General features: G+C 35.4%; 1 protein-coding gene across 3 annotated transcripts; it reads left to right on the plus strand.

The window, feature by feature from the left end:
- Positions 1-3,928: 3,928 nt before the first annotated feature.
- LOC102802571 (cytosolic arginine sensor for mTORC1 subunit 2-like) lies at positions 3,929-20,793 on the plus strand. 3 transcript variants are annotated; one of them, XR_014926732.1, is made up of 10 exons: positions 3,929-4,522; positions 6,018-6,088; positions 10,409-10,596; positions 11,061-11,193; positions 13,307-13,433; positions 13,798-13,896; positions 16,481-16,563; positions 17,378-17,472; positions 17,644-17,738; positions 20,496-20,581. XR_014926732.1 is itself a non-coding variant. In XM_085491624.1 (9 exons), exons 1-9 carry the CDS (start codon positions 4,410-4,412, stop codon positions 20,766-20,768), a joined length of 1,182 nt encoding a protein of 393 aa, XP_085347750.1. In that variant the 5' UTR covers positions 3,929-4,409; the 3' UTR covers positions 20,769-20,793. The 3 variants fall into 3 exon arrangements, 2 of the variants coding, with proteins under 2 accessions (XP_085347750.1, XP_077862751.1); XM_085491624.1 differs by lacking the exon at positions 17,644-17,738 and having other exon boundaries at positions 20,496-20,793; XM_078006625.2 differs by lacking the exon at positions 17,378-17,472 and having other exon boundaries at positions 20,496-20,793.
- The last annotated feature ends 3,979 nt before the right edge of the window (positions 20,794-24,772 follow it).

Here is a 24,772-nt window from a genome sequence, read left to right on the forward strand (position 1 = left end):
CTTATTTATTTTTAAATAACTATTTTCAGAGAATACAGTAAGTATATATATCCAGTTTAAGCTCTCCTAACTAAAAATTGACTGATGGTAATAATATTTTTTCCTTGATGGATGGGATGGTTTTTATGATTTTAGAATTAATAATTGTAAACTGTTTATTTTAGAAATGTAAAGATATAATTTTTTGAATGGTTTTAATATGAATCTTCAGTACTTATTTCTTGATAAATTTTAATAACGCAATTACCACAATTGGAATGAGCCGAGCTAAGCGCCCTCTACGACAACTCATGTCAGAGATTGCACAACAGAGTGCATTGCTGTCATCATGCTAATAGTAAAGTATAAATATATATTCACTTGTCAATGTTTTCAGGTGAGCCGTGGCGTAGTGGGATCGTGTCATACGAGACTAAAGCTTGTGATTAACCCTCCATAAGCGACACTGGTACGACATAACCAGTGCCGTGGAGAACCCCACTCTGCCAAACCGACACTCACTTTTATGTTGCCACCAGATTTTCAGTTGTGTGTAACATTGAACTTTTTCTATATTCAAGAGCCAGCTCCTACTTTGTAGTTTTATTTTAAAATTCACGACTTTTTCCTGATTTCTGGCAGTGACGTTATTAAGTGTGTGAATCCATAGTTGCTTTCTATGCATTTATTATTTTCTGGAGAAAGTTTACTTACTTTTACAAAACAACCAACATGTTAATCGTACTAGTAATTCATTTGAAGGAGGCACAGTTATTTGAAAAATGAAGCGAATCTTTGTAAATCCACTCACGTGCGAAAATTAAATTCAAACAAACAATCAAATGCGAAGCTAAAACGATACCAACATTTGCATGCCATTAAAACCATTGAACATTTTACATACCATGAATTCACACAGATTCCGACCATCAAATAATTTACATAATATTCCGATCTCCGACACAATTTTACTAACAATTTCCAAGTTATTACAAAAACACGACATAGTGGTATTTATATGAACATTTATTTAAACATGTCATCAATCATTTTTCACATGTGCCTGGTACAGTTTCATTTAAACATGGTGTTATCTGGACTCATGGAGTTTACTAGCTCACGCCATTTATTTTCGTGGTTTGACAAAAAAACGGTAAATCCTATCCTATTTTTAAAAGCAAGACATGATGGTATGAATATTTCTTGTGATCAGGTTCAGTGTCTGAGTAGGTATCCCTCCAATACTTTAAAGCGGGAGGGTCGTCACCTGCGCACGCGCGGCTATTGAGTCCCAAGCGATGATAACAACACACGCTAAAACGCAAAGGCTAACGGGTAGACGCTTGTTCGTAAACAATGACGCGCTATAGCCATCTGACGCATGCGCAAGTGACGACTCCCCCACTTTAATGCTCTATATTCACAACCAGCCGTACATATATTGAGCAATTTTCAAATGAATTTCATTATCCAGTGATACATTGCACAATACATTCAAATAAATCCACGATGTTATTAGTCCCCGTTCGGACGGAGTCCGAAAACGGGGACTTATGTTTTGCCCTGTGTGCGTCCGTGCGTCCGTGATCACCTGTATCTCGAACATGCATGGACCGATTATGTTCAAACTTCACTCATACATCACACATTATATGGGACATATGCACATGCATTTTTTTAATGATCCGATTAACGATAGCCGAATAGCGGCCATTTTAAGGCCGAAAATGCATCAAAATCGCACATTTTCACCATTCCGGACCCGGATCTCAGTTATGCATGGACGGATTTCGTTCAAATTTGGTACATACATTAAACATAATAGGACCTTGATGCACGTCATTTTTTTTTCCGGATCAAGTTCGAAATGGCCGACTGGCGGCCATTTTGTTTTAAAGAATTCAGTTCTGGATCCGTATCCGAGACATGTCTGGATTGATCAAGTTCAAACTTCACACACACAAGGTACATCATGTCACAAATATGTATGTGCATTTGTTTCATGATCCGCTTAACAATAGCTGAATGGCGGCCGCTTTAAGGCCGAAAATGCATTGAAATCGCACATTTTCACCATTCCGGACCCGGATCTCAGTTATGCATGGACGGATTTCATTCAAATTTGGTACATACATTAAACATAATAGGACCTTGATGCATGTCATTTTTTTTTCAGATCAAGTTCGAAATGGCTGACTGGCGGCCATTTTGTTTTAAAGAATTCAGTTCTGGATCCGTATCCGAGACATGTCTGGATTGATCAAGTTCAAACTTCACACACACAAGGTACATCATGTCACAAATATGTATGTGCATTTGTTTCATGATTCCATTAACGATAGCCAAATGGCGGCCGCTTTACGGCCGAAAATGCATTGAAATCGCACATTTTCACCATTCCGGACCCAGATCTCAGTTATGCATGGACGGATTTCATTCAAATTTGGTACATACATTAAACATAATAGGACCTTGATGCACGTCATTTTTTTTTCAGATCAAGTTCGAAATGGCCGACTGGCGGCCATTTTGTTTTAAAGAATTCAGTTCTGGATCCGTATCCAAGACATGTCTGGATTGATCAAGTTCAAACTTCACACACACATGGTACATCATGTCACAAATAGATATGTGCATTTGTTTCATGATCCGCTTAACAATAGCTGAATGATGGCCATTTTAAGACCGAAAATGCATTAAAATCACGTATTTTCACAATTCCGGAACCAGATCTCAGTCATGCATGGATGGATTTTGTTCAGATTTAGTACAATGTGTTGTACATATGCAGGTGCATTTCGGTCATGATCTGCTTTGAATGTATATGTCACTCAAATATGAACGGAACGGGGACGTGTCATTGACAATGACTTGTTTGTCATATGTATTTCATTATTCAAAGACGAAAACTGTGATATCTTGTTATACTGACAATGAGAGATTCTTTAACACATTGCTTTGCTGAAAGTCTCCATGGATAGACAAAATGAATGGGAAAATGACGTCATCAAATCATATGTTAAAATTAGTGGAGTGACTGCGAAATGGTATTAAAGCGGGGGAGTCGTCGCCTACGCATGCGTCAGGTGGCCATATCGTGTCACTGTTTATGAGGCTTTGCGTTCTTAACACGTGTTGTTATCATCGCTTGGGACTCAATAGCCGCGCGTGCGCAGGTGACGACACTCCCGCTTTAACGCAAAATCATCTGTCGTGTTCATTACATCCATTCTATTTCACTTATTTACATATCTATATCGTCTGAGGTTACAGTGATGTAAAACATGACGCAATGAAAATCATTGAACATATATATATCCACAATTCACACAGGATCCGACCATCACATAATTTACATATCTCAATCCACTAAACATTATTTGGAATGGTCCCAGGAAAGTAACTGTAACGATGGAAATGTTTACAACGACTGATAAACTGTTAATTATGGTCTATAAAAATATACTTTGTTTGCTCTGAGTTAAACTGTAATGTTCTTACTTATTTACTTTTTCAGATATTCAGAAAATACAGTAAGTATTTCATTTACAGTAAAAATAGGTTTTTATTCCTAATTACATTTTTATAATACATTTCATAATTTGTGTTTAGGAAACAAAATTGGAAATTGCGTATGAATTACAACATTTAATGTTGAAAATGCTTCATACGCTTACAAAAAATAAGATCTTTGTACAAATTACGGACGAATACAATAGCTGTTTAAATTTAACACCTTGCCCATGTCGACGAATTTACGTTTTTTTAATTTATTTAAATTGCATTATTGCAAAAATAAAAACAATTGATTACAGCTTACGAAAATGCCTCTTGCCGACCCTCTTCTCAATGCATGCAAAACAAGTATAGCGCCGCCTAACAGGGGTTTGAATAAACACAAATATTTCAGTTGTCTGTGTTTGAGGGCGTATGTGCTGATATAAAAAATGGCGGCGTGCATGTAATAAATGCAACGTGAAGCTGTGTATATATAACTTGTTGTTACACCGAGTTGTGGGCGTCAATCGGGATTATTATTTACTGATTATAAGCCTTGATTAATCGTAGTCCCGGGGTAGCTTGTAAATTATAACAGCGAGTGGCTATAGGCCATACAATCACAGAACAAGCTGACGTTCGAAGCTGGCGATCACGCTGCCAACAGTGTTTAATTCTTTGATGAACTAGGTAGGAAACCATCGCAACCGGACATTAATGTTTCGCGTATTCGCTAACAATTCATGAATAATTGTTTCTCGGAGTTCCTGTATAAGAAGTGAGCGAGTATAAAACCCGAAGCTTTGTACGTTTTCAAACGCTGGATATAGATTTCTGTCCACAACTAACAATCTCTTCATCAAAGAAGTTTCACTGCCGTTGAAGTCTGGAGATCTTAAAACAGTTTATTTGACATTACTAAGTTGAATGGTATGGAACTGCATATTTTGGACCACAAAGTACATGTGATTAGCGTGGAGAAGTATGCCATATCCGTCGTAACCCGTGCATTGGTCAAACTAGCTTTATTGTATAAACAGACAAAGTAAGTTTGTTTTTAATCTGTACACATATTTAGTCGAAAAACTTCTTTAAACACCGATCCCACCCCTAACCTAAATCCTGACACTTATTTTAATGTCATTAAAACACTAATTTTTGTTTTGCAGATTCATATTTTGAGTGGGTGTGTCACGTCATACATGTATATCGGCTAGACTACATTGAAATAGAAAACCCTGGAATAACCAACAATAGCCATGCACGCAATACCAGCTGTTTGTTCAGCGTGTTTTTGATATTGGTGATGTGTGTGTGTGGGAGGGGGCAATTATTTAAAAAAAAATATTATACACTTAACAATTTTCAATAAATTTTTAACAATCTAGGAACAATTTGATTCAGTTTAAAGCACCATATAGTTGCTTTGTGTCAAGTCAAATATGGATTAAATGCAATATATACTACCGGGTATTAATGTAAAAAAATTGACTATTATAAGAATATTGGAAAATGCAAACTCAGACTAAACCATGCCAACATCCCAAGACCATAATACTGTTTCCACGACAATATCCCATGACCGCATTACTGCATTACTGCAGAAAGACAACAGGTTATAACTTATGGAGATATGATGAAAGTGGTTGAATAATTTAATAAAAATCATGAACAGTGAAGCTTATCAAATATTTTGCTCTGATTATTGGTTGTACTTTAGAGGTCACAGCAACAGCTGTTCTATAAAGCTTATGTTGCTGAGTCAGCAAATATTAGATATTATACTGGCTTTCACAAAATACAGATTAATTCAATCAAATAACGATTCTTGTGACGGCGTGACAGTTTTTTATGGCAATTTATAAAATATTTAACCATTATTTATGGGCAATACAAGTGTACAATAAATACAATTGTTGGTTTGTGTGTAATGTACAGAGACTCAGTAATGCATTTTTGATGGAAGGCAGTTTTTCTGAAAGAGACAAGAGTCTGATTCCTGGTACGCAGTTTGGAAATCAAGTAAGGTAGCTTTAAACCAGCTTAATTAAAGATAGCTAAATGGTAATTTACACATACTGTAGAGACAGTACTCATCAAAATAACAAGCAGTAATTAGGAATAATCTGACTGGTGATGTGAAAAAAAAACATCAACCAATTTAAATAGAATCTCAATGCATTTGATTGATTGCACGGTAAACTGTGATTACTGTAAACAGATTTAATTTCATGAGAGAAAAATTTTCAAATGAAAATCGCGAAATTTTGTACCAGTGAAAAAATCTCTGGGGTCTTACGACAATACATTTTAATCACACTTTTATGCAGTGACAATTCTTAATTTTTTTCCTGTTATGTCTCCTCATTTCAGTCTTTCTAAATCTTTGTAATTTGACACATCATTCCTATGCTTAGAAAACCAACACTATAGTGTATATCATGGTAACAGAGTGATGACACAACCCCAAATCCGCTTTTTAGTAAGAAATTGTTTATGAATTTATGAATAACTGATTTTGTTGTGTATTTTTTTTTCAGTTGTAAATTTTTTAGTTTTACGGAGACATGTGATGATTATTCAATCATTGTAGATGAGGAGGGATTCAAAGGTGAGTTGGTGAATTGTCTTATCAAAATCAGACTCTTAACTGCCATGTCAGAATTTGTCTCCTTCCACAAAATATAGTCTTTCACAACCTTTTGAATATCCAGAAAAGATGTTCTGTAACACATCTATCAATAAAATAAAATTTACCATTCACCATAATGAAACGTATCTTCACTTGTTGTAACATTCAAATTTTTTTCAAATCTGGATAGGGCTTAATTAGTAGTTTTATTTCTACGTATTCCACTGTAGTTAACTTTAAAATTGAATAATAAATAGTGAATATCACAACAACTAAATCTGCTAAAATAAGCTCCCCTCTACAGTAACATGCTAATGAGGTAAACATATTTATATGCCAAGTAAATATATACCTAACATCCTAATGTAGTAAATATAACATCCTAATGTAGTAAATATAACATTCTAATGTAGTAAATATAACATCCTAATGTGGTAAATATAACATTCTAATGTAGTAAATATAACATTCTAATGTAGTAAATATAACATTCTAATGTAGTAAATATAACATTCTAATGTAGTAAATATAACATTCTAATGTAGTAAATATAACATTCTAATGTAGTAAATATAACATCCTAATGTGGTAAATATAACATTCTAATGTAGTAAATATAACATTCTAATGTAGTAATTATAACATCCTAATGGAGTAAATATAACATTCTAATGTAGTAAATATAACATTCTAATGTAGTAAATATAACATTCTAATGTAGTAAATATAACATTCTAATGTAGTAAATATAACATCCTAATGTAGTAAATATAACATCCTAATGTAGTAAATATAACATTCTAATGTAGTAAATATAACATTCTAATGTAGTAAATATAACATTCTAATGTAGTAAATATAACATTCGAATGTAGTAAATATAACATTCTAAAGACGTTAATATTACATTCTATCGAGATTAATATAATATTCTAATGAGGTCAATATAAAATCCTGATGTCAATATAAAATCCTAATGAGGTCAATATAACATCATAAGGAGGTAAATATAACATCCTAAGGACGTTAATATTACATTCTATTGAGATTAATATAATATTCTGAGGTCAATATAAAATCCTGATGTCAATATAACATTCTAATGAGGTAAATATAACATCCTAATGAGGTCAAAATAACATCCTAATGAGATTAATATAATATCCTAATGAGGTAAATATAATATCCTAATGAGGTAAATATAACATCCTAATTAGGTCAATATAACATCATAAGGAGGTAAATATAACATCATAATGAGGTCAATATAACATTCTAATGAGATTAATATAATATCCTAATGAGGTCAATATTACATTCTATTGAGATTAATATAATATTCTAATGAGGTCAATATAACATCCTAATGAGATTAATATAACATCCTAATGAGGTCAATATTACATTCTATTGAGATTAATATAATATCCTAATGAGGTTAATATAATATTCTAATGAGGTCAATATAACATCCTAATGAGATTAATATAACATCCTAATGAGGTCAATATTACATTCTATTGAGATTAATATAATATCCTAATGAGGTCAATATAATATCCTAATGAGGTAAATATAACATCCTAATGAGGTAAATATAACATCCTAATGAGGTCAAAATAACATCCTAATGAGATTAATATAATATCCTAATGAGGTAAATATAATATCCTAATGAGGTAAATATAACATCCTAATCAGGTCAATATAACATCATAAGGAGGTAAATATAACATCATAATGAGGTCAATATAACATTCTAATGAGATTAATATAATATCCTAATGAGGTCAATATAACATCGTAAGAAGGTAAATATAACATCCTAATGAGGTCAATATTACATTCTATTGAGATTAATATAATATTCTAATGAGGTCAATATAACATCCTAATGAGATTAATATAACATCCTAATGAGGTCAATATTACATTCTATTGAGATTAATATAATATCCTAATGAGGTTAATATAATATTCTAATGAGGTTAATATAACATCCTAATGAGGTCAATATTACATTCTATTGAGATTAATATAATATCCTAATGAGGTCAATATAATATCTTAATGAGGTAAATATAACATCCTAATGAGGTAAATATAACATCCTAATGAGGTCAAAATAACATCCTAATGAGATTAATATAATATCCTAATGAGGTAAATATAATATCCTAATGAGGTAAATATAACATCCTAATCAGGTCAATATAACATCATAAGGAGGTAAATATAACATCATAATGAGGTCAATATAACATTCTAATGAGATTAATATAATATCCTAATGAGGTCAATATAACATCGTAAGAAGGTAAATATAACATCCTAATCAGGTCAATATTACATTCTATTGAGATTAATATAATATTCTAATGAGGTCAATATAACATCCTAATGAGGTCAATATTACATTCTATTGAGATTAATATAATATCCTAATGAGGTTAATATAATATTCTAATGAGGTCAATATAACATCCTAATGAGATTAATATAACATCCTAATGAGGTCAATATTACATTCTATTGAGATTAATATAATATCCTAATGAGGTCAATATAATATCCTAATGAGGTAAATATAACATCCTAATGAGGTTAATATAACATCCTAATGAGGTTAATATAACATCCTAATGAGGTCAATATTACATTCTATTGAGATTAATATAATATCCTAATGAGGTCAATATAATATCCTAATGAGGTAAATATAACATCCTAATGAGGTTAATATAACATCCTAATGAGGTCAATATTACATTCTATTGAGATTAATATAATATCCTAATGAGGTCAATATAATATCCCAATGAGGGAAATATAACATCCTAATGTGGTAAATATAACATCCTAATGTGGTATCCTAATGAGGTAAATATAACATCCTAATGTGGTAAATATAACATCCTAATGAGGTCAATATAACATCCTAATGTGGTAAATATAACATCCTAATGTGGTTAATATAACATCCTAATGTGGTAAATATAACTTCCTAATGTGGTAATTAAAACATCCTAATGAGGTAAATATAACATCCTAATGAGGTAAACATACTAATATGCTAATAATGACATTATGATCTCATGAACGTGGTCCTGCTTAATAGTGGTATTTTATATATTTAAAATACTGGAAATCTACACTAGGTTTGTAGGTTTAACATATCAGTGTACAAGCACTGATCAAAACACTCATATTTTATCTGAACTCCATTATTTTATTATTTTATATATATTAAATAGTCAATGTTTGCATTAGTTGTACACAATGTATTATAATCTAACTTGCAACAGATGTTAGGTACATGTGTCCTAGTTGCATACGTGCTATGTGTCATGTGTGCCGGTGCAGACTTAACACACCCATCCTACCAAACAAAAATTAATATCTCCATAACTTTTCATCAAATCCAAACAATTGATAGTATACATGTAATTTTTTGTCAGACTTGTTTCATTGATAGCTACTCTGTACTACAGACTATTTAATCCTACAACTTCCACATTTCTCTAATTGAAATCGCTGTGCAGCCTGTGAGACTTATTGTTACCCCGTATTATACCACTATTGGTCATGTGACCTGTTCTTGCTCATTATTAAAATAGATTTCTCTATTAACACTGTAAAGATAATGTTAATCAAGTTTTTACATTGTATTTACTCAAAAGTACATAAAACTGAATCAGTTCCTTGTGTTGTAATACTTCAATGTACATTATGGCTTCTTTGATTAATGTACGTTTTGGTTGCTGGCTGGTTATCTGTATAAATTTGTCATGATTGGTTGAATCTAGGAATCCATCTTTATAGGTTTTGGCTGTTGCATATCCGTTTCTCTGTTGCTTGCATATAAGATGCAGTTGGTTTTAAAATGTCCATCTTCAATTTTGTTACATTATTCACAGGTTCTATTCTCCAGTAGGATTTCAGGTCATTGATGTTGACCTCTTTCATTGTTCAGCTTGGACAACTCATTCTAAATATTGCAAATAACCCGATTGCTTTTTTGTCATTGAGTTTTTCTAAATGTTCGTTTGAAAGTCGTTAATTTTGATATTCGTTATATAGTTCTTAAAAAGATTATTTGTATATTAACTGGTTCAATATATTTTTTTTTGAGATCATGTAGTTTAGATAACCAGTAGTTTTTAGTTCAACGGACCGTAGCATTTTGTAAATGCACAAGACCGATGACTCAAATCTACATTTTCCTGTTATTCCATGGAGTGTGTTTCCTGTTGTGTTGATGTACCGGTAATCATCACCCATCAATGTTTCTTTCACCAGAAATCCCCAAACATGAAGATGTCAAAGTTCAACTTGATTCATGGCGTGTCTTGAACGTTGCCGTGGGTGCCTATGCCACTAATAAAGTATCTGGTCTTACCAAAATAGCCAAGTCTGTTATCCTGCCTCTAGCAGATTATCACGTCTCCGTTTTCTGCATGTCTACTTACCAGACTGACTTTATTTTGGTGAGTTTATTATAGATACCACTCAGAAAGTTGTTGCCATTTTGAAATTACAATTCTGTGTACCTAATTTGCTGATCACTAGGCTAGTAGCATAACTATTCACTGTTACCTTCTATTTTCATTTCTGGGTGAGATGATGATAAATTATATTATTATACATCTGTTACCGTAAAGCCATAAGTTACAGTGTGCCATAATTTTGCGGTATTTTACCATATCCCCCGGTATATAGAAATGCGAATTCCAAATATAGAATGATTACGTGCGTAAGTGTCCTGTAACAATATAAAAACAAACATTGCTGCCACCAGGGTTTGACTGGACTCCACACAAAGAAGTTTGCTGATTCTGTTCTAAACTTTTTGAACTCGATATTTGAGTTGATCGATACTCTCGCTGTACTGTCTTTGTGCATACTTTGAGGTATCCTCGTAATAAATAATCTATAAATAATATGTTCTCAGGTGAAGGAAGATGATATGAAAGCTGCAATTGAATGTTTGTCATTTAAGTATAATATTTTCCAAGAGAAAGATGGTGAGATGATACCAGTACCAGTGAATCATCCGGTAGATGAAGACAAACTACAAGATCCAGGTAATTTTACTCAAAAGAAAGTACGGAGGAAGAGAAAACAGCACCATCAATGGATGGGTTTTTAACTCTGATGACAAACAATGAGTCTAGTTCAGGGAATTACCTTGAATATGTTTGTAAAATTGAACACTATCCACGTTACCCACTGTCCTGGCCGTATCCTGGTGTTACCCACTATCATGGCCATATCCCAGTGTCACCCACTATCATGGCTATATCCCAGTGTCACCTACTATCATGGCCATATCCCAGTGTCACCCACTATCATGGCTATATCCCAGTGTCACCTACTATCATGGACATATCCCAGTGTCACCCACTATCATGGCCGTATCCCAGTGTCACCCACTATCATGGCCATATCCCAGTGTCACCCACTATCATGGCCATATCCCAGTGTCACCCACTATCATGGCTATATCCCAGTGTCACCTACTATCATGGCCATATCCCAGTGTCACCCACTATCATGGCCATATCCCAGTGTCACCCACTATCATGGCCATATCCCAGTGTCACCCACTATCATGGCTATATCCCAGTGTCACCTACTATCATGGACATATCCCAGTGTCACCCACTATCATGGCTATATCCCAGTGTCACCTACTATCATGGACATATCCCAGTGTCACCCACTATCCTGGCCGTATCCAGGCGTTACCCACTATCATGGCCATATCCCAGTGTCACCCACTATCATGGCCGTATCCAGGCGTTACCCACTATCATGGCTATATCCCAGTGTCACCCACTATCATGGCCGTATCCAGGCGTTACCCACTATCATGGCCATATCCCAGTGTCACCCACTATCATGGCCGTATCCAGGCGTTACCCACTATCATGGCTATATCCCAGTGTCACCCACTATCATGGCCGTATCCAGGCGTTACCCACTATCATGGCCATATCCCAGTGTCACCCACTATCATGGCCGTATCCAGGCGTTACCCACTATCATGGCCATATCCCAGTGTCACCTACTATCATGGACATATCCCAGTGTCACCCACTATCCTGGCCGTATCCAGGCGTTACCCACTATCATGGCCATATCCCAGTGTCACCCACTATCATGGCCATATCCCAGTGTCACCCACTATCATGGCTATATCCCAGTGTCACCTACTATCATGGCCATATCCCAGTGTCACCCACTATCATGGCTATATCCCAGTGTCACCTACTATCATGGACATATCCCAGTGTCACCCACTATCCTGGCCGTATCCAGGCGTTACCCACTATCATGGCCATATCCCAGTGTCACCCACTATCATGGCCGTATCCAGGCGTTACCCACTATCATGGCTATATCCCAGTGTCACCCACTATCATGGCCGTATCCAGGCGTTACCCACTATCATGGCCATATCCCAGTGTCACCCACTATCATGGCCGTATCCAGGCGTTACCCACTATCATGGCCATATCCCAGTGTCACCCACTATCATGGCCATATCCCAGTGTCACCCACTATCATGGCCGTATCCAGGCGTTACCCACTATCATGGCTATATCCCAGTGTCACCCACTATCATGGCCATATCCCAGTGTCACCCACTATCATGGCCATATCCCAGTGTCACCCACTATCATGGCCGTATCCCAGTGTCACCCACTATCATGGCCGTATCCAGGCGTTACCCACTATCATGGCTATATCCCAGTGTCACCCACTATCATGGCTATATCCCAGTGTCACCCACTATCATGGCTATATCCCAGTGTCACCCACTATCATGGCCGTATCTCGGTGTTACCCACTATCCTTAATTTTTGAAAAAATCTTTTGTGAAAGGTGAAAAAAATGACTTTTGTGCTCCGAATTGTCTGTGAAGTACAGGTCAAATGGACTAGTAGGGTTAGGGTTTTTGGGAGTAAGCCTTACCATCAGAATGTCACATTTTACTAAATAAACCTGCATAATTTTTAATGTTAATCAAAATCTACAACTAATTTATGCGTATTTGTGCAATTTTAGTGAGAAAGAATGAAGGGTGAAAACTAGCTGGTTCTAAGGATAGAACATAAATTTCAGCATATTTATCTTTACAACTATCTAGTAAAAACTGATATGCACTAATGATGACTTTGTTTTTTTATTCAGGTACACCAAGACCTATTGTGCACCCATTTACTGTTCCGTTGAATCGATTTTCAATCAGAAGCCTAGATCCAGAAACACTGCCTAATGTAGCCACAGTCCTCTTAGAACTTATGTTCTATTCAGACAGGTAGGAATTTCTTGCCAAAAGTTTGTGTTAAATCTGGACCAAATAATTTCATCTTCCCTGAAGGGATTAATCGAATTTATACAAAAACAGTTATGCAGGCTAATTATGTATTTTTCTTAATTTTATTTGTTTTTGATCAAATAATTTCCTGCAGGTACTCGTCTTTGTTTTTGATATTTGACTTTGAGTTGACTTTGGCGTTCAAAACTTTAATTAATAACGTCTTGATGAATCAAAAGTTTAGCGATCATTCATCAACACATTTAATTAATTGAAAAGACAACACCATTCTATGTGTTGAATTCCCAGCAATAAAAAATGTTTTTTATTGTTTCTTTTACTTTATGAATTGTTCTGTTTGCAGTTTATCAACTTCTCCACAAGATGGTCATGATCGTTTTTTTTCCTATTCAGTGGTAGATGGTGACATATCACTTGTACTAGATAGTGAAGCTCTTGTAAAGTAAGTTACCATGGGTTACTGTTAGTAACCATGAGTTACTGTAAGTTACCATGGGTTACTGTTAGTAACCATGGGTTACTGTTAGTAACCATGAGTTATGATAACTCACCACAAGTTACCATAAGTTATATAAATTCAAATACCAAAAGATATATTTAATTCTCTAATTTTGGTGAATATTTTTGTCATTTTTGGTAAAAAGTGATATTTTCGACTTCTTGTTAAAAACTGTAAGTCCGATTGCTTTGATACTATTCATATTGTTCATTTTCTAATGATGTCTTCAGTTTTTTAATTGCCATGTGCATTGCTAACAGCGGAGCTATCTCAGCCGATAGGCTGCTTGTTAAAAGAAAAAAATTAGGAATTATACAGACACTGCGTATTAATCTATTAATTTGTTCTCATTTTCTTGAAAAACATATTTTTGCTCGATTAGACCATTTACATCCACATCTTGGATGCACTTATACTTTTTTAGCTCCGCTGTCGACTTTGTCGAGCGGAGCTTATCATATGAGTGATTGTCCGTCGTCGTCCATCGTCGTCGTCGTCGTCGTCGTCCGTCGTCCGTCGTCCGTGTCAATGTTTTACTTTTTCGACTTCTTCTTGAAAACTACAAGCCTAAATGCTTTGATACTTGGTGTATATGTATCTTGGGTAGACCTCTCTTAGGTTTGTTCATTTCATGTTGATATCTTTAATTCTCTAATTTTGGTGAATATTTTTGTCATTTTTGGTAAAAACTGATATTTTCGACTTCTCGTTAAAAACCGCAAGTGCAATTGCTTTGATATTACATATATAGGTACTACATGTGGATCTCTCTCAGATTTGTTAATTTCGTGATGATATCTTCAATTCTCTAATTTTGGTGAATATTTTTGTCATTTTTGGTAAAAACTGATATTTTCGACTTCTTGTTAAAAACCGCAAGTGCAATTGCTTTGATATTACATATATAGGTACTACATGTGGACCTCTCTCAGATTTGTTCATTTTGTAATGATATCTTTAATTCTCTAATTTTGGTGAATATTTTTGTCATTTTTGGTAAAAAGTGATATTTTCGACTTCTTGTTAAAAACCACAAGTGCAATTGCTTTGATATTACATATATAGGTACTACATGTGGACCTCTCTCAGATTTGTTCATTTTGTAATGATATCTTTAATTCTCTAATTTTGGTGAATATTTTTGTCATTTTTGGTAAAAACTGATATTTTCGACTTCTTGTAAAAAACCGCAAGTGCAAATGCTTTGATATTACATATATAGGTACTACATGTGGACCTCTCTCAGATTTGTTCATTTTGTAATGATATCTTTAATTCTCTATTTTTGGTGAATATTTTTGTCATTTTTTGGTGAAAAGTGATATTTTCGACTTCTTGTTAAAAACCGCAAGTCCAATTGCTTTGATACTACATATATAGGTACTACATGTGGACCTCTCTCAGATTTGTTTATTTCGTGATGATATCTTCAATTCTCTAATTTTGGTGAATATTTTTGTCATTTTTGGTAAAAAGTGATATTTTTGACTTCTTGTTAAAAACCGCAAGTCCGATTGCTTTGATATTACATATATAGGTACTACATGTGGACCTCTCTCAGATTTGTTCATTTTGTGATGATATCTTCAATTCTCTAATTTTGGTGAATATTTTTGTCATTTTTGGTAAAAAGTGATATTTTCAACTTCTTGTTGAAAACTGTAAGTCCGATTGCTTTGATATTACATATATAGGTACTACATGTGGACCTCTCTCAGATTTGTTCGTTTTGTGATGATGTCTTCAATTCTCTAATTAATTTATTTTGGTGAATATTTTTGTAATTTTTGGTAAAAAGTGATATTTTCGACTTCTTGTTAAAAACTGTAAGTCCGATTGCTTTGATACTATTCATATTGTTCATTTTCTAATGATGTCTTCAGTTCTTTAATTGAAATGTGCATTGCTAACAGCGGAGCTATCTCAGCCGATAGGCTGCTTGTTTTCATATTTATGCGCTTTTTAATTACTTGATATGCTTATTATGTTTGATGAGAAATTGATGTACTAAGTTCAGACATCAGCAACTTAGAGAAGCCAGAAAGACATAATATATTTACTGTGACTGTTATTATATATCTGACGCAGAAAACATTAAAATTTATTCATCTGTGAAATGATTACAGACGTTTTTGAAAGTATTATGGACACATTTGAATTGTCATTCTTATTTAGAAATTGTGCGTCACATTTACGTCACACTTAAATACTTTCCTTTGTTTAAACTCTGAAGCACTATCATCGAGTGATGGAAATGATTACACAGTGAGAAATGATTACACAGTGAGAAATGATTACACAGTGAGAAATGATTACACAGTGAGAAATGATTACACAGTGAGAAATGATTACACAGTGAGAAATGTTTACACAGTGAGAAATGATTACACAGTGAGAAATGATTACACAGTGAGAAATGATTACACAGTGAGAAATGTTTCTCATTGCTATTTTGGGCTGTTATCTCTCATTTAATTAATATTACTACAAGCAAAGAAAATATTGATAATTTTTTCTCTAATCACAGATTCCCGCCTCATTCTCTGTTTGGTAGCACAGCTGGTGAATGTTGGAAAATGGTTAGAATCGGTGCCACACCGCTTGGATTTGGTGAGATTTAAATTCACTTGGTAGATATAACAAACGGAAAACTGACGCAAACATGATGATTTTATCACATTATGAATGTTACTATGTGTTATACCTGTATATCAGGATTCAGTCCTACCATTCATGTGACTAATGTGGTGTTGCATACTGTAAAATACTTTATTTTCACTTGGTATTAATTTTAGCTATTTTCGCTAAACGCATTCAATGAAAATAAAATCCAGTGAATATACCTTTTTTTCTATATATTACATTCAACTCATCATAAATCAGTGATACCTTACAAAACACCCATAAAGTCTTTTCAGCAAAAATTAATTCCAGCTAAAATGAAATATTTTACAGTATTTGTATGAATATCACAATGTTAGTTAACCGTGTCCATCTCTGCGTTGTGAAAGTTCATTTCAGTATTCTCAGTAGTATTATTAGTATTATTATTATTATAGCTCTTCAATCAAATTCCATGCATACAATTATGGAAATAATTAAAATAAGAATGCCTACAATAAATACTTTGGGTGCCCAATGTGAGCATGAGCACGTGATGTGCATTATCTATATCATTTCAAATTGTAACCACACGAATTCCATATTTGGATATTCCACGACCTAAGGTATGGTATGTTGGAAAGACTCATGTGGCGAGTGTAATAGCTTAAAATTATGAGGGAGATCTGTATTTTGCATTAAACATAAACCATCAGTAATGATCTGTTTCATGGAAGTTTATTTTTAATGAGCTAATTTGCATATTTTAGTGTCCTTTATCGATATGTAATATATTCATTCAGTTATTCATTTTTACATCCAGTGGAAAGTGGAATTGTTGCACAATTTGCTCAACCAGTCTCAGAAGGTGGTTATTTCACGTACTATATCAGTACATTTACAAAAGGATATACTTTGGTAAGGACCAACCCTCTCCCTTTTGATGTTACACATACTTCTGAGCTTTAATGGTATATTCCATCTCATTGCCTGTGCAACCCTGATGGAATATACCATTTTTGCTTTAAGGGGTATGTTCTGCTCTGACATACAAGGGTGGTGATTATGATTTCTGTTTTATTTGTTCAGATGAGTGTGGCATCGTAGCGCAAGTTTCACAACCCCTTGCTGACGCCGATATCTCAACCTATTACATAAGTACATTTCTAACTGATCATACTTTGGTAAGATGCTGTCTTTCAAACATTTTTTTTTATTTTTTCCATTTTCTTCCATTTTTATAATTTCTGCTTACTTTATTCTGACTAACTACTCATGCTAGACTATCTCTGAACTGAATCTGGATCTGCTCCTTGTTGAATCTGGAGCTCTGAGCCGCTGAATCTGGATCATCTTGTGCTGAATCTGGATCAGCTCTGAGCTGAATCTGGATCATCTAACTAAATCTGGATCATCTTCAGCTGAATCTGGATCAGCTCTGAGCTGAATCTGGATCATCTAGCTAAATCTGGATCATCTCAGCTGAATCTGGATCATATTTGAGCTTAAACTAGATCATCTCAGTGGAATTTGGGTCATTTCTGAGTCATTTCAGGCATTAATCTGGATCAACTGAGTCTGAGTATTGCATATGCCAAATTTGGGCCATTACTTTCATTGAACTAACCCCTTCGTTTAATCACTCATTTAGAATGTTGTCTACATCTATTCTGCTTGTTCTATTATATGTACATTGTATCTCTGAGTTCCATGTGGTTGCACTGATTGTATGTCAGTCTGAGTTTCGTGTGGTTGCACTGATAGTATGTACGTCTGAGTTCCATGTGGTTGCACTGATAGTATGTCAGTCTGAGTTCCATGTGGTTGCACTGATAGTATGTCAGTCTGAGTTCCATGTGGTTGCACTGATAGTATGTCAGTCTGAGTTCCATGTAGTTGCACTGATAGTATGTCAGTCTGAGTTCCATGTGGTTGCACTGATAGTACGTCAGTCTGAGTTCCATGTAGTTGCACTGATAGTACGTCAGTCTGAGTTCCGTGTGGTTGCACTGATAGTATGTCAGTCTGAGTTCCATGTGGTTGCACTGATAGTACGTCAGTCTGAGTTCCATGTAGTTGCACTGATAGTACGTCAGTCTGAGTTCCGTGTGGTTGCACTGATAGTATGTCAGTCTGAGTTCCATGTGGTTGCACTGATAGTATGTCAGTCTGAGTTCCGTGTGGTTGCACTGATAGTATGTCAGTCTGAGTTCCGTGTGGTTGCACTGATAGTATGTCAGTCTGAGTTTCGTGTGGTTGCACTGATAGTATGTCAGTCTGAGTTTCGTGTGGTTGCACTGATAGTATGTACGTCTGAGTTCCATGTGGTTGCACTGATAGTATGTCAGTCTGAGTTCCATGTGGTTGCACTGATAGTATGTCAGTCTGAGTTCCATGTGGTTGCACTGATAGTATGTCAGTCTGAGTTCCATGTGGTTGCACTGATAGTATGTCAGTCTGAGTTCCATGTGGTTGCACTGATAGTATGTCAGTCTGAGTTCCATGTGGTTGCACTGATAGTATGTCAGTCTGAGTTCCATGTGGTTGCACTGATAGTACGTCAGTCTGAGTTCCATGTAGTTGCACTGATAGTACGTCAGTCTGAGTTCCGTGTGGTTGCACTGATAGTATGTCAGTCTGAGTTCCATGTGGTTGCACTGATAGTACGTCAGTCTGAGTTCCATGTGGTTGCACTGATAGTACGTCAGTCTGAGTTCCATGTAGTTGCACTGATAGTACGTCAGTCTGAGTTCCGTGTGGTTGCACTGATAGTATGTCAGTCTGAGTTCCATGTGGTTGCACTGATAGTATGTCAGTCTGAGTTCCGTGTGGTTGCACTGATAGTATGTCAGTCTGAGTTCCGTGTGGTTGCACTGATAGTATGTCAGTCTGAGTTTCGTGTGGTTGCACTGATAGTATGTCAGTATGAGTTTCGTGTGGTTGCACTGATAGTATGTACGTCTGAGTTCCATGTGGTTGCACTGATAGTATGTCAGTCTGAGTTCCATGTGGTTGCACTGATAGTATGTCAGTCTGAGTTCCATGTGGTTGCACTGATAGTATGTCAGTCTGAGTTCCATGTGGTTGCACTGATAGTATGTCAGTCTGAGTTCCATGTGGTTGCACTGATAGTATGTCAGTCTGAGTTCCATGTGGTTGCACTGATAGTATGTCAGTCTGAGTTCCATGTGGTTGCACTGATAGTACGTCAGTCTGAGTTCCATGTAGTTGCACTGATAGTACGTCAGTCTGAGTTCCGTGTGGTTGCACTGATAGTATGTCAGTCTGAGTTCCATGTGGTTGCACTGATAGTACGTCAGTCTGAGTTCCATGTAGTTGCACTGATAGTACGTCAGTCTGAGTTCCGTGTGGTTGCACTGATAGTATGTCAGTCTGAGTTCCGTGTGGTTGCACTGATAGTATGTCAGTCTGAGTTCCATTGTATGTCTGTTTTCTTCATAACTATGCAATTTATACTAAAGAATATGTTCCAAAGGTCAACATTATGCAAAACTCACATTGGTTAGCCTGGAAATGTTATGGTTAACCAAAAGACTTAGCTTTAAAATTTGAATTCCCAAATCATTGCAACAGTGAATATTTGATTAGGTAGTCATATGACTTTTGTAAATGTTGGTCTTATGAATGTCCTTAAACTGTAAATAAATTTTAAAACAACACTGTCAGCATGTTTATCAGTTACCTAAATTGTAAAATTTGACAAACACAAGACAACAAACTATCTATAATATGAATAGTTTCTATCAGTCTTCCTAAAGGAGATTTGAGCTCAATAATATTGGTTGATACCATTTCCAAAATTACTTCAAATTTTCTTTCTTGATTCTTGTATTTTTTATTGTTTTTAATTACCAGTACTATTACTGCATATGTGCAAAAGTTATTTGTGAAACTATCAACTTTCTATTTCTTTGTCGCAGGTGCCTGAGGAAGATGCAGAAGACGTGATGCGGATCTTGAAGAGTCGTCAACAGTTACAGGCCATTAAAGAGGAAAATGAAGAAAACCATATCACATTTCCTGAACAAGAATTGAACCATTCCGATATTACGACACAAAGCCATGAAATCAAAGAAATTCATGACACTGTTACGCATGATTCTGCCGAAGAAAATGCATTAACTCAATGCACAGAAGGGGGGAAAAAACTGTTACCTAGGAAACAGAAAGATGGAAAAATTGTTTATTATTGAATAAATTGATAGTTTGGGCAAATGATATTTTGTTTAAAGGGTTTTAAACCAACTTTTTCTGCCCAAACTGTGGTGCAATGTGATTTTGCTCACAGACTTTGATCAAAGATTTCTCAAATATTTATCAATATCTTTCATTTTGTCTGCCGTAATATTTCATACACCAAAACAGCTACATGTACATTGCCAGCTATGTTGAAGGCAGTTTTGGCGTGTGCTTTAAATGTGTTGGATCAAACCATTTTTAAAGACCATCGTTATGTTGTTGCTAAATGTGTCTATAAGACTGTATATTTATCCCTAGTTTAGTTTTAGTTGCTAATTATTATGTAAGTTATTGAAATCATATTTTTATTGATTAATGAAAATGTTTTGAACACAAAAGAAAATTTAATTTTAATCAAGTTGCATGGAAACAATGGAAAATTAAGTTTGGCTGGTTTGGTCCATAAAAATGTGCAAAAAGACTGCCCACAATTTAGAAAAGAAAGCATGCAATTTTCAAATTTAGTTTGACATATCATTTAGATGTTAGTTTCACCAAACTTATTCCTATCTTGAGACTTGTATGGCAGTCAGTACGGTAAGTTAGGTGGCAATGTTGCTGTATTTTGAGATCTATATGGTAAACTAGTCAGTGAGTTAGCTGGCAATGTTGCTGTATTTTGAGATGCGTATGGTAAACTAGTCAGTAAGTTAGCTGGCAATGTTGCTGTATTTTGAGATCTGTATGGTAAACTAGTGAGTGAGTTAGCTGGCAATGTTGCTGTATTTTGAGATCTGTATGGTAAACTAGTGAGTGAGTTAGCTGGCAATGTTGCTGTATTTTGAGATCTGTATGGTAAACTAGTGAGTGAGTTAGCTGGCAATGTTGCTGTATTTTGAGATCTGTATGGTAAACTAGTCAGTGAGTTAGGTGGCAATGTTGCTGTATTTTGAGATCTGTATGGTAAACTAGTCAGTGAGTTAGGTGGCAATGTTGCTGTATTTTGAGATCTGTATGGTAAACTAGTGAGTGAGTTAGCTGGCAATGTTGCTGTATTTTGAGATGCGTATGGTAAACTAGTCAGTAAGTTAGGTGGCAATGTTGCTGTATTTTGAGATCTGTATGGTAAACTAGTCAGTGAGTTAGGTGGCAATGTTGCTGTATTTTGAGATTTGTATGGTTAACTAGTCAGTGAGTTAGGTGGCAGTGTTGCTGTATTTTGAGATTTGTATGGTTAACTAGTCAGTGAGTTAGGTGGCAGTGTTGCTGTATTTTGAGATGTGTATGGTAAACTAGTCAGTAAGTGATCTGGCAATGTTGCTGTATTTTGAGATCTGTATGGTAAACTAGTCAGTGAGTTAGCTGGCAATGTTGCTGTATTTTGAGATCTGTATGGTAAACTAGTCAGTGAGTTAGCTGGCAATGTTGCTGTATTTTGAGATCTGTATGGTAAACTAGTCAGTAAGTGATCTGGCAATGTTGCTGTGTTTTGAAATCTATATGGTAAACTAGTGAGTGAGTTAGCTGGCAATGTTGCTGTATTTTGAGATCTGTATGGTAAACTACCAGTAGTCAGTAAGTTAGCTGGCAATGTTGCTGTATTTTGAGATCTGTATGGTAAACTAGTCAGTGAGTTAGCTGGCAGTGTTGCTGTATTTTGAGATCTGTATGGTAAACTAGTCAGTAAGTTAGCTGGCAATGTTGCTGTATTTTTAGATCTGGATGGTAAACTAGTCAGTGAGTTAGGTGGCAGTGTTGCTGTATTTTGAGATCTGTATGGTAAACTAGTCAGTAAGTTAGCTGGCAATGTTGCTGTATTTTTAGATCTGTATGGTAAACTAGTCAGTGAGTTAGCTGGCAATGTTGCTGTATTTTTAGATCTGTATGGTAAACTAGTCAGTGAGTTAGCTGGCAATGTTGCTGTATTTTGAGATCTATATGGTAAACTAGTCAGTAAGTTAGCTGGCAATGTTGCTGTATTTTGAGATCTATATGGTAAACTAGTCAGTAAGTTAGCTGGCAATGTTGCTGTATTTTGAGATCTATATGGTAAACTAGTCAGTAAGTTAGCTGGCAATGTTGCTGTATTTTTAGATCTGGATGGTAAACTAGTCAGTGAGTTAGCTGGCAATGTTGCTGTATTTTGAGATCTGGATGGTAAACTAGTCAGTGAGTTAGCTGGCAATGTTGCTGTATTTTGAGATCTGTATGGTAAACTAGTCAGTAAGTTAGCTGGCAATGTTGCTGTATTTTGAGATCTGTATGGTAAACTAGTCAGTAAGTTAGCTGGCAATGTTGCTGTATTTTGAGATCTGTATGGTAAACTAGTCAGTGAGTTAGCTGGCAATGTTGCTGTATTTTGAGATCTGTATGGTAAACTAGTCAGTAAGTTAGCTGGCAATGTTGCTGTATTTTGAGATCTGTATGGTAAACTAGTCAGTGAGTTAGCTGGCAATGTTGCTGTATTTTGAGATCTGTATGGTAAACTAGTCAGTGAGTTAGCTGGCAGTGTTGCTGTATTTTGAGATCTATATGGTAAACTAGTCAGTGAGTTAGCTGGCAATGTTGCTGTATTTTTAGATCTGTATGGTAAACTAGTGAGTGAGTTAGCTGGCAATGTTGCTGTATTTTGAGATGTGTATGGTAAACTAGTCAGTGAGTTAGCTGGCAATGTTGCTGTATTTTGAGATCTGTATGGTAAACTAGTCAGTAAGTTAGCTGGCAATGTTGCTGTATTTTGAGATCTGTATGGTAAACTAGTCAGTAAGTTAGCTGGCAATGTTGCTGTATTTTGAGATCTGTATGGTAAACTAGTCAGTGAGTTAGCTGGCAATGTTGCTGTATTTTGAGATCTGTATGGTAAACTAGTGAGTGAGTTAGCTGGCAATGTTGCTGTATTTTTAGATCTGGATGGTAAACTAGTCAGTGAGTTAGCTGGCAATGTTGCTGTATTTTGAGATCTGTATGGTAAACTAGTCAGTAAGTTAGCTGGCAATGTTGCTGTATTTTGAGATCTGTATGGTAAACTAGTCAGTAAGTTAGCTGGCAATGTTGCTGTATTTTGAGATCTGTATGGTAAACTAGTCAGTGAGTTAGGTGGCAATGTTGCTGTATTTTGAGATCTATATGATAAACTAGTCAGTAAGTTAGCTGGCAATGTTGCTGTATTTTGAGATCTGTATGGTAAACTAGTCAGTGAGTTAGCTGGCAATGTTGCTGTATTTTGAGATCTGTATGGTAAACTAGTCAGTAAGTTAGCTGGCAATGTTGCTGTATTTTGAGATCTGTATGGTAAACTAGTCAGTGAGTTAGCTGGCAATGTTGCTGTATTTTGAGATGCGTATGGTAAACTAGTCAGTAAGTTAGCTGGCAATGTTGCTGTATTTTGAGATCTGTATGATAAACTAGTCAGTAAGTTAGCTGGCAATGTTGCTGTATTTTGAGATCTGTATGATAAACTAGTCAGTAAGTTAGCTGGCAATGTTGCTGTATTTTGAGATCTGTATGGTAAACTAGTCAGTGAGTTAGCTGGCAATGTTGCTGTATTTTTAGATCTGTATGGTAAACTAGTGAGTGAGTTAGCTGGCAATGTTGCTGTATTTTGAGATGCGTATGGTAAACTAGTCAGTGAGTTAGCTGGCAGTGTTGCTGTATTTTGAGATCTATATGGTAAACTAGTCAGTAAGTTAGCTGGCAATGTTGCTGTATTTTGAGATCTGTATGGTAAACTAGTCAGTGAGTTACTGTAGCTGGCAATGTTGCTGTATTTTGAGATCTGTATGGTAAACTAGTCAGTGAGTTACTGTAGCTGGCAATGTTGCTGTATTTTGAGATCTGTATGGTAAACTAGTCAGTGAGTTAGCTGGCAATGTTGCTGTATTTTTAGATCTGTATGGTAAACTAGTGAGTGAGTTAGCTGGCAATGTTGCTGTATTTTGAGATGCGTATGGTAAACTAGTCAGTAAGTTAGCTGGCAATGTTGCTGTATTTTGAGATCTGTATGGTAAACTAGTCAGTG

This window comes from Saccoglossus kowalevskii, chromosome 16 (assembly GCF_978046115.1).
Source record: "Saccoglossus kowalevskii chromosome 16, keSacKowa6.1, whole genome shotgun sequence".
Taxonomy (NCBI): Eukaryota; Metazoa; Hemichordata; class Enteropneusta; family Harrimaniidae; genus Saccoglossus; species Saccoglossus kowalevskii.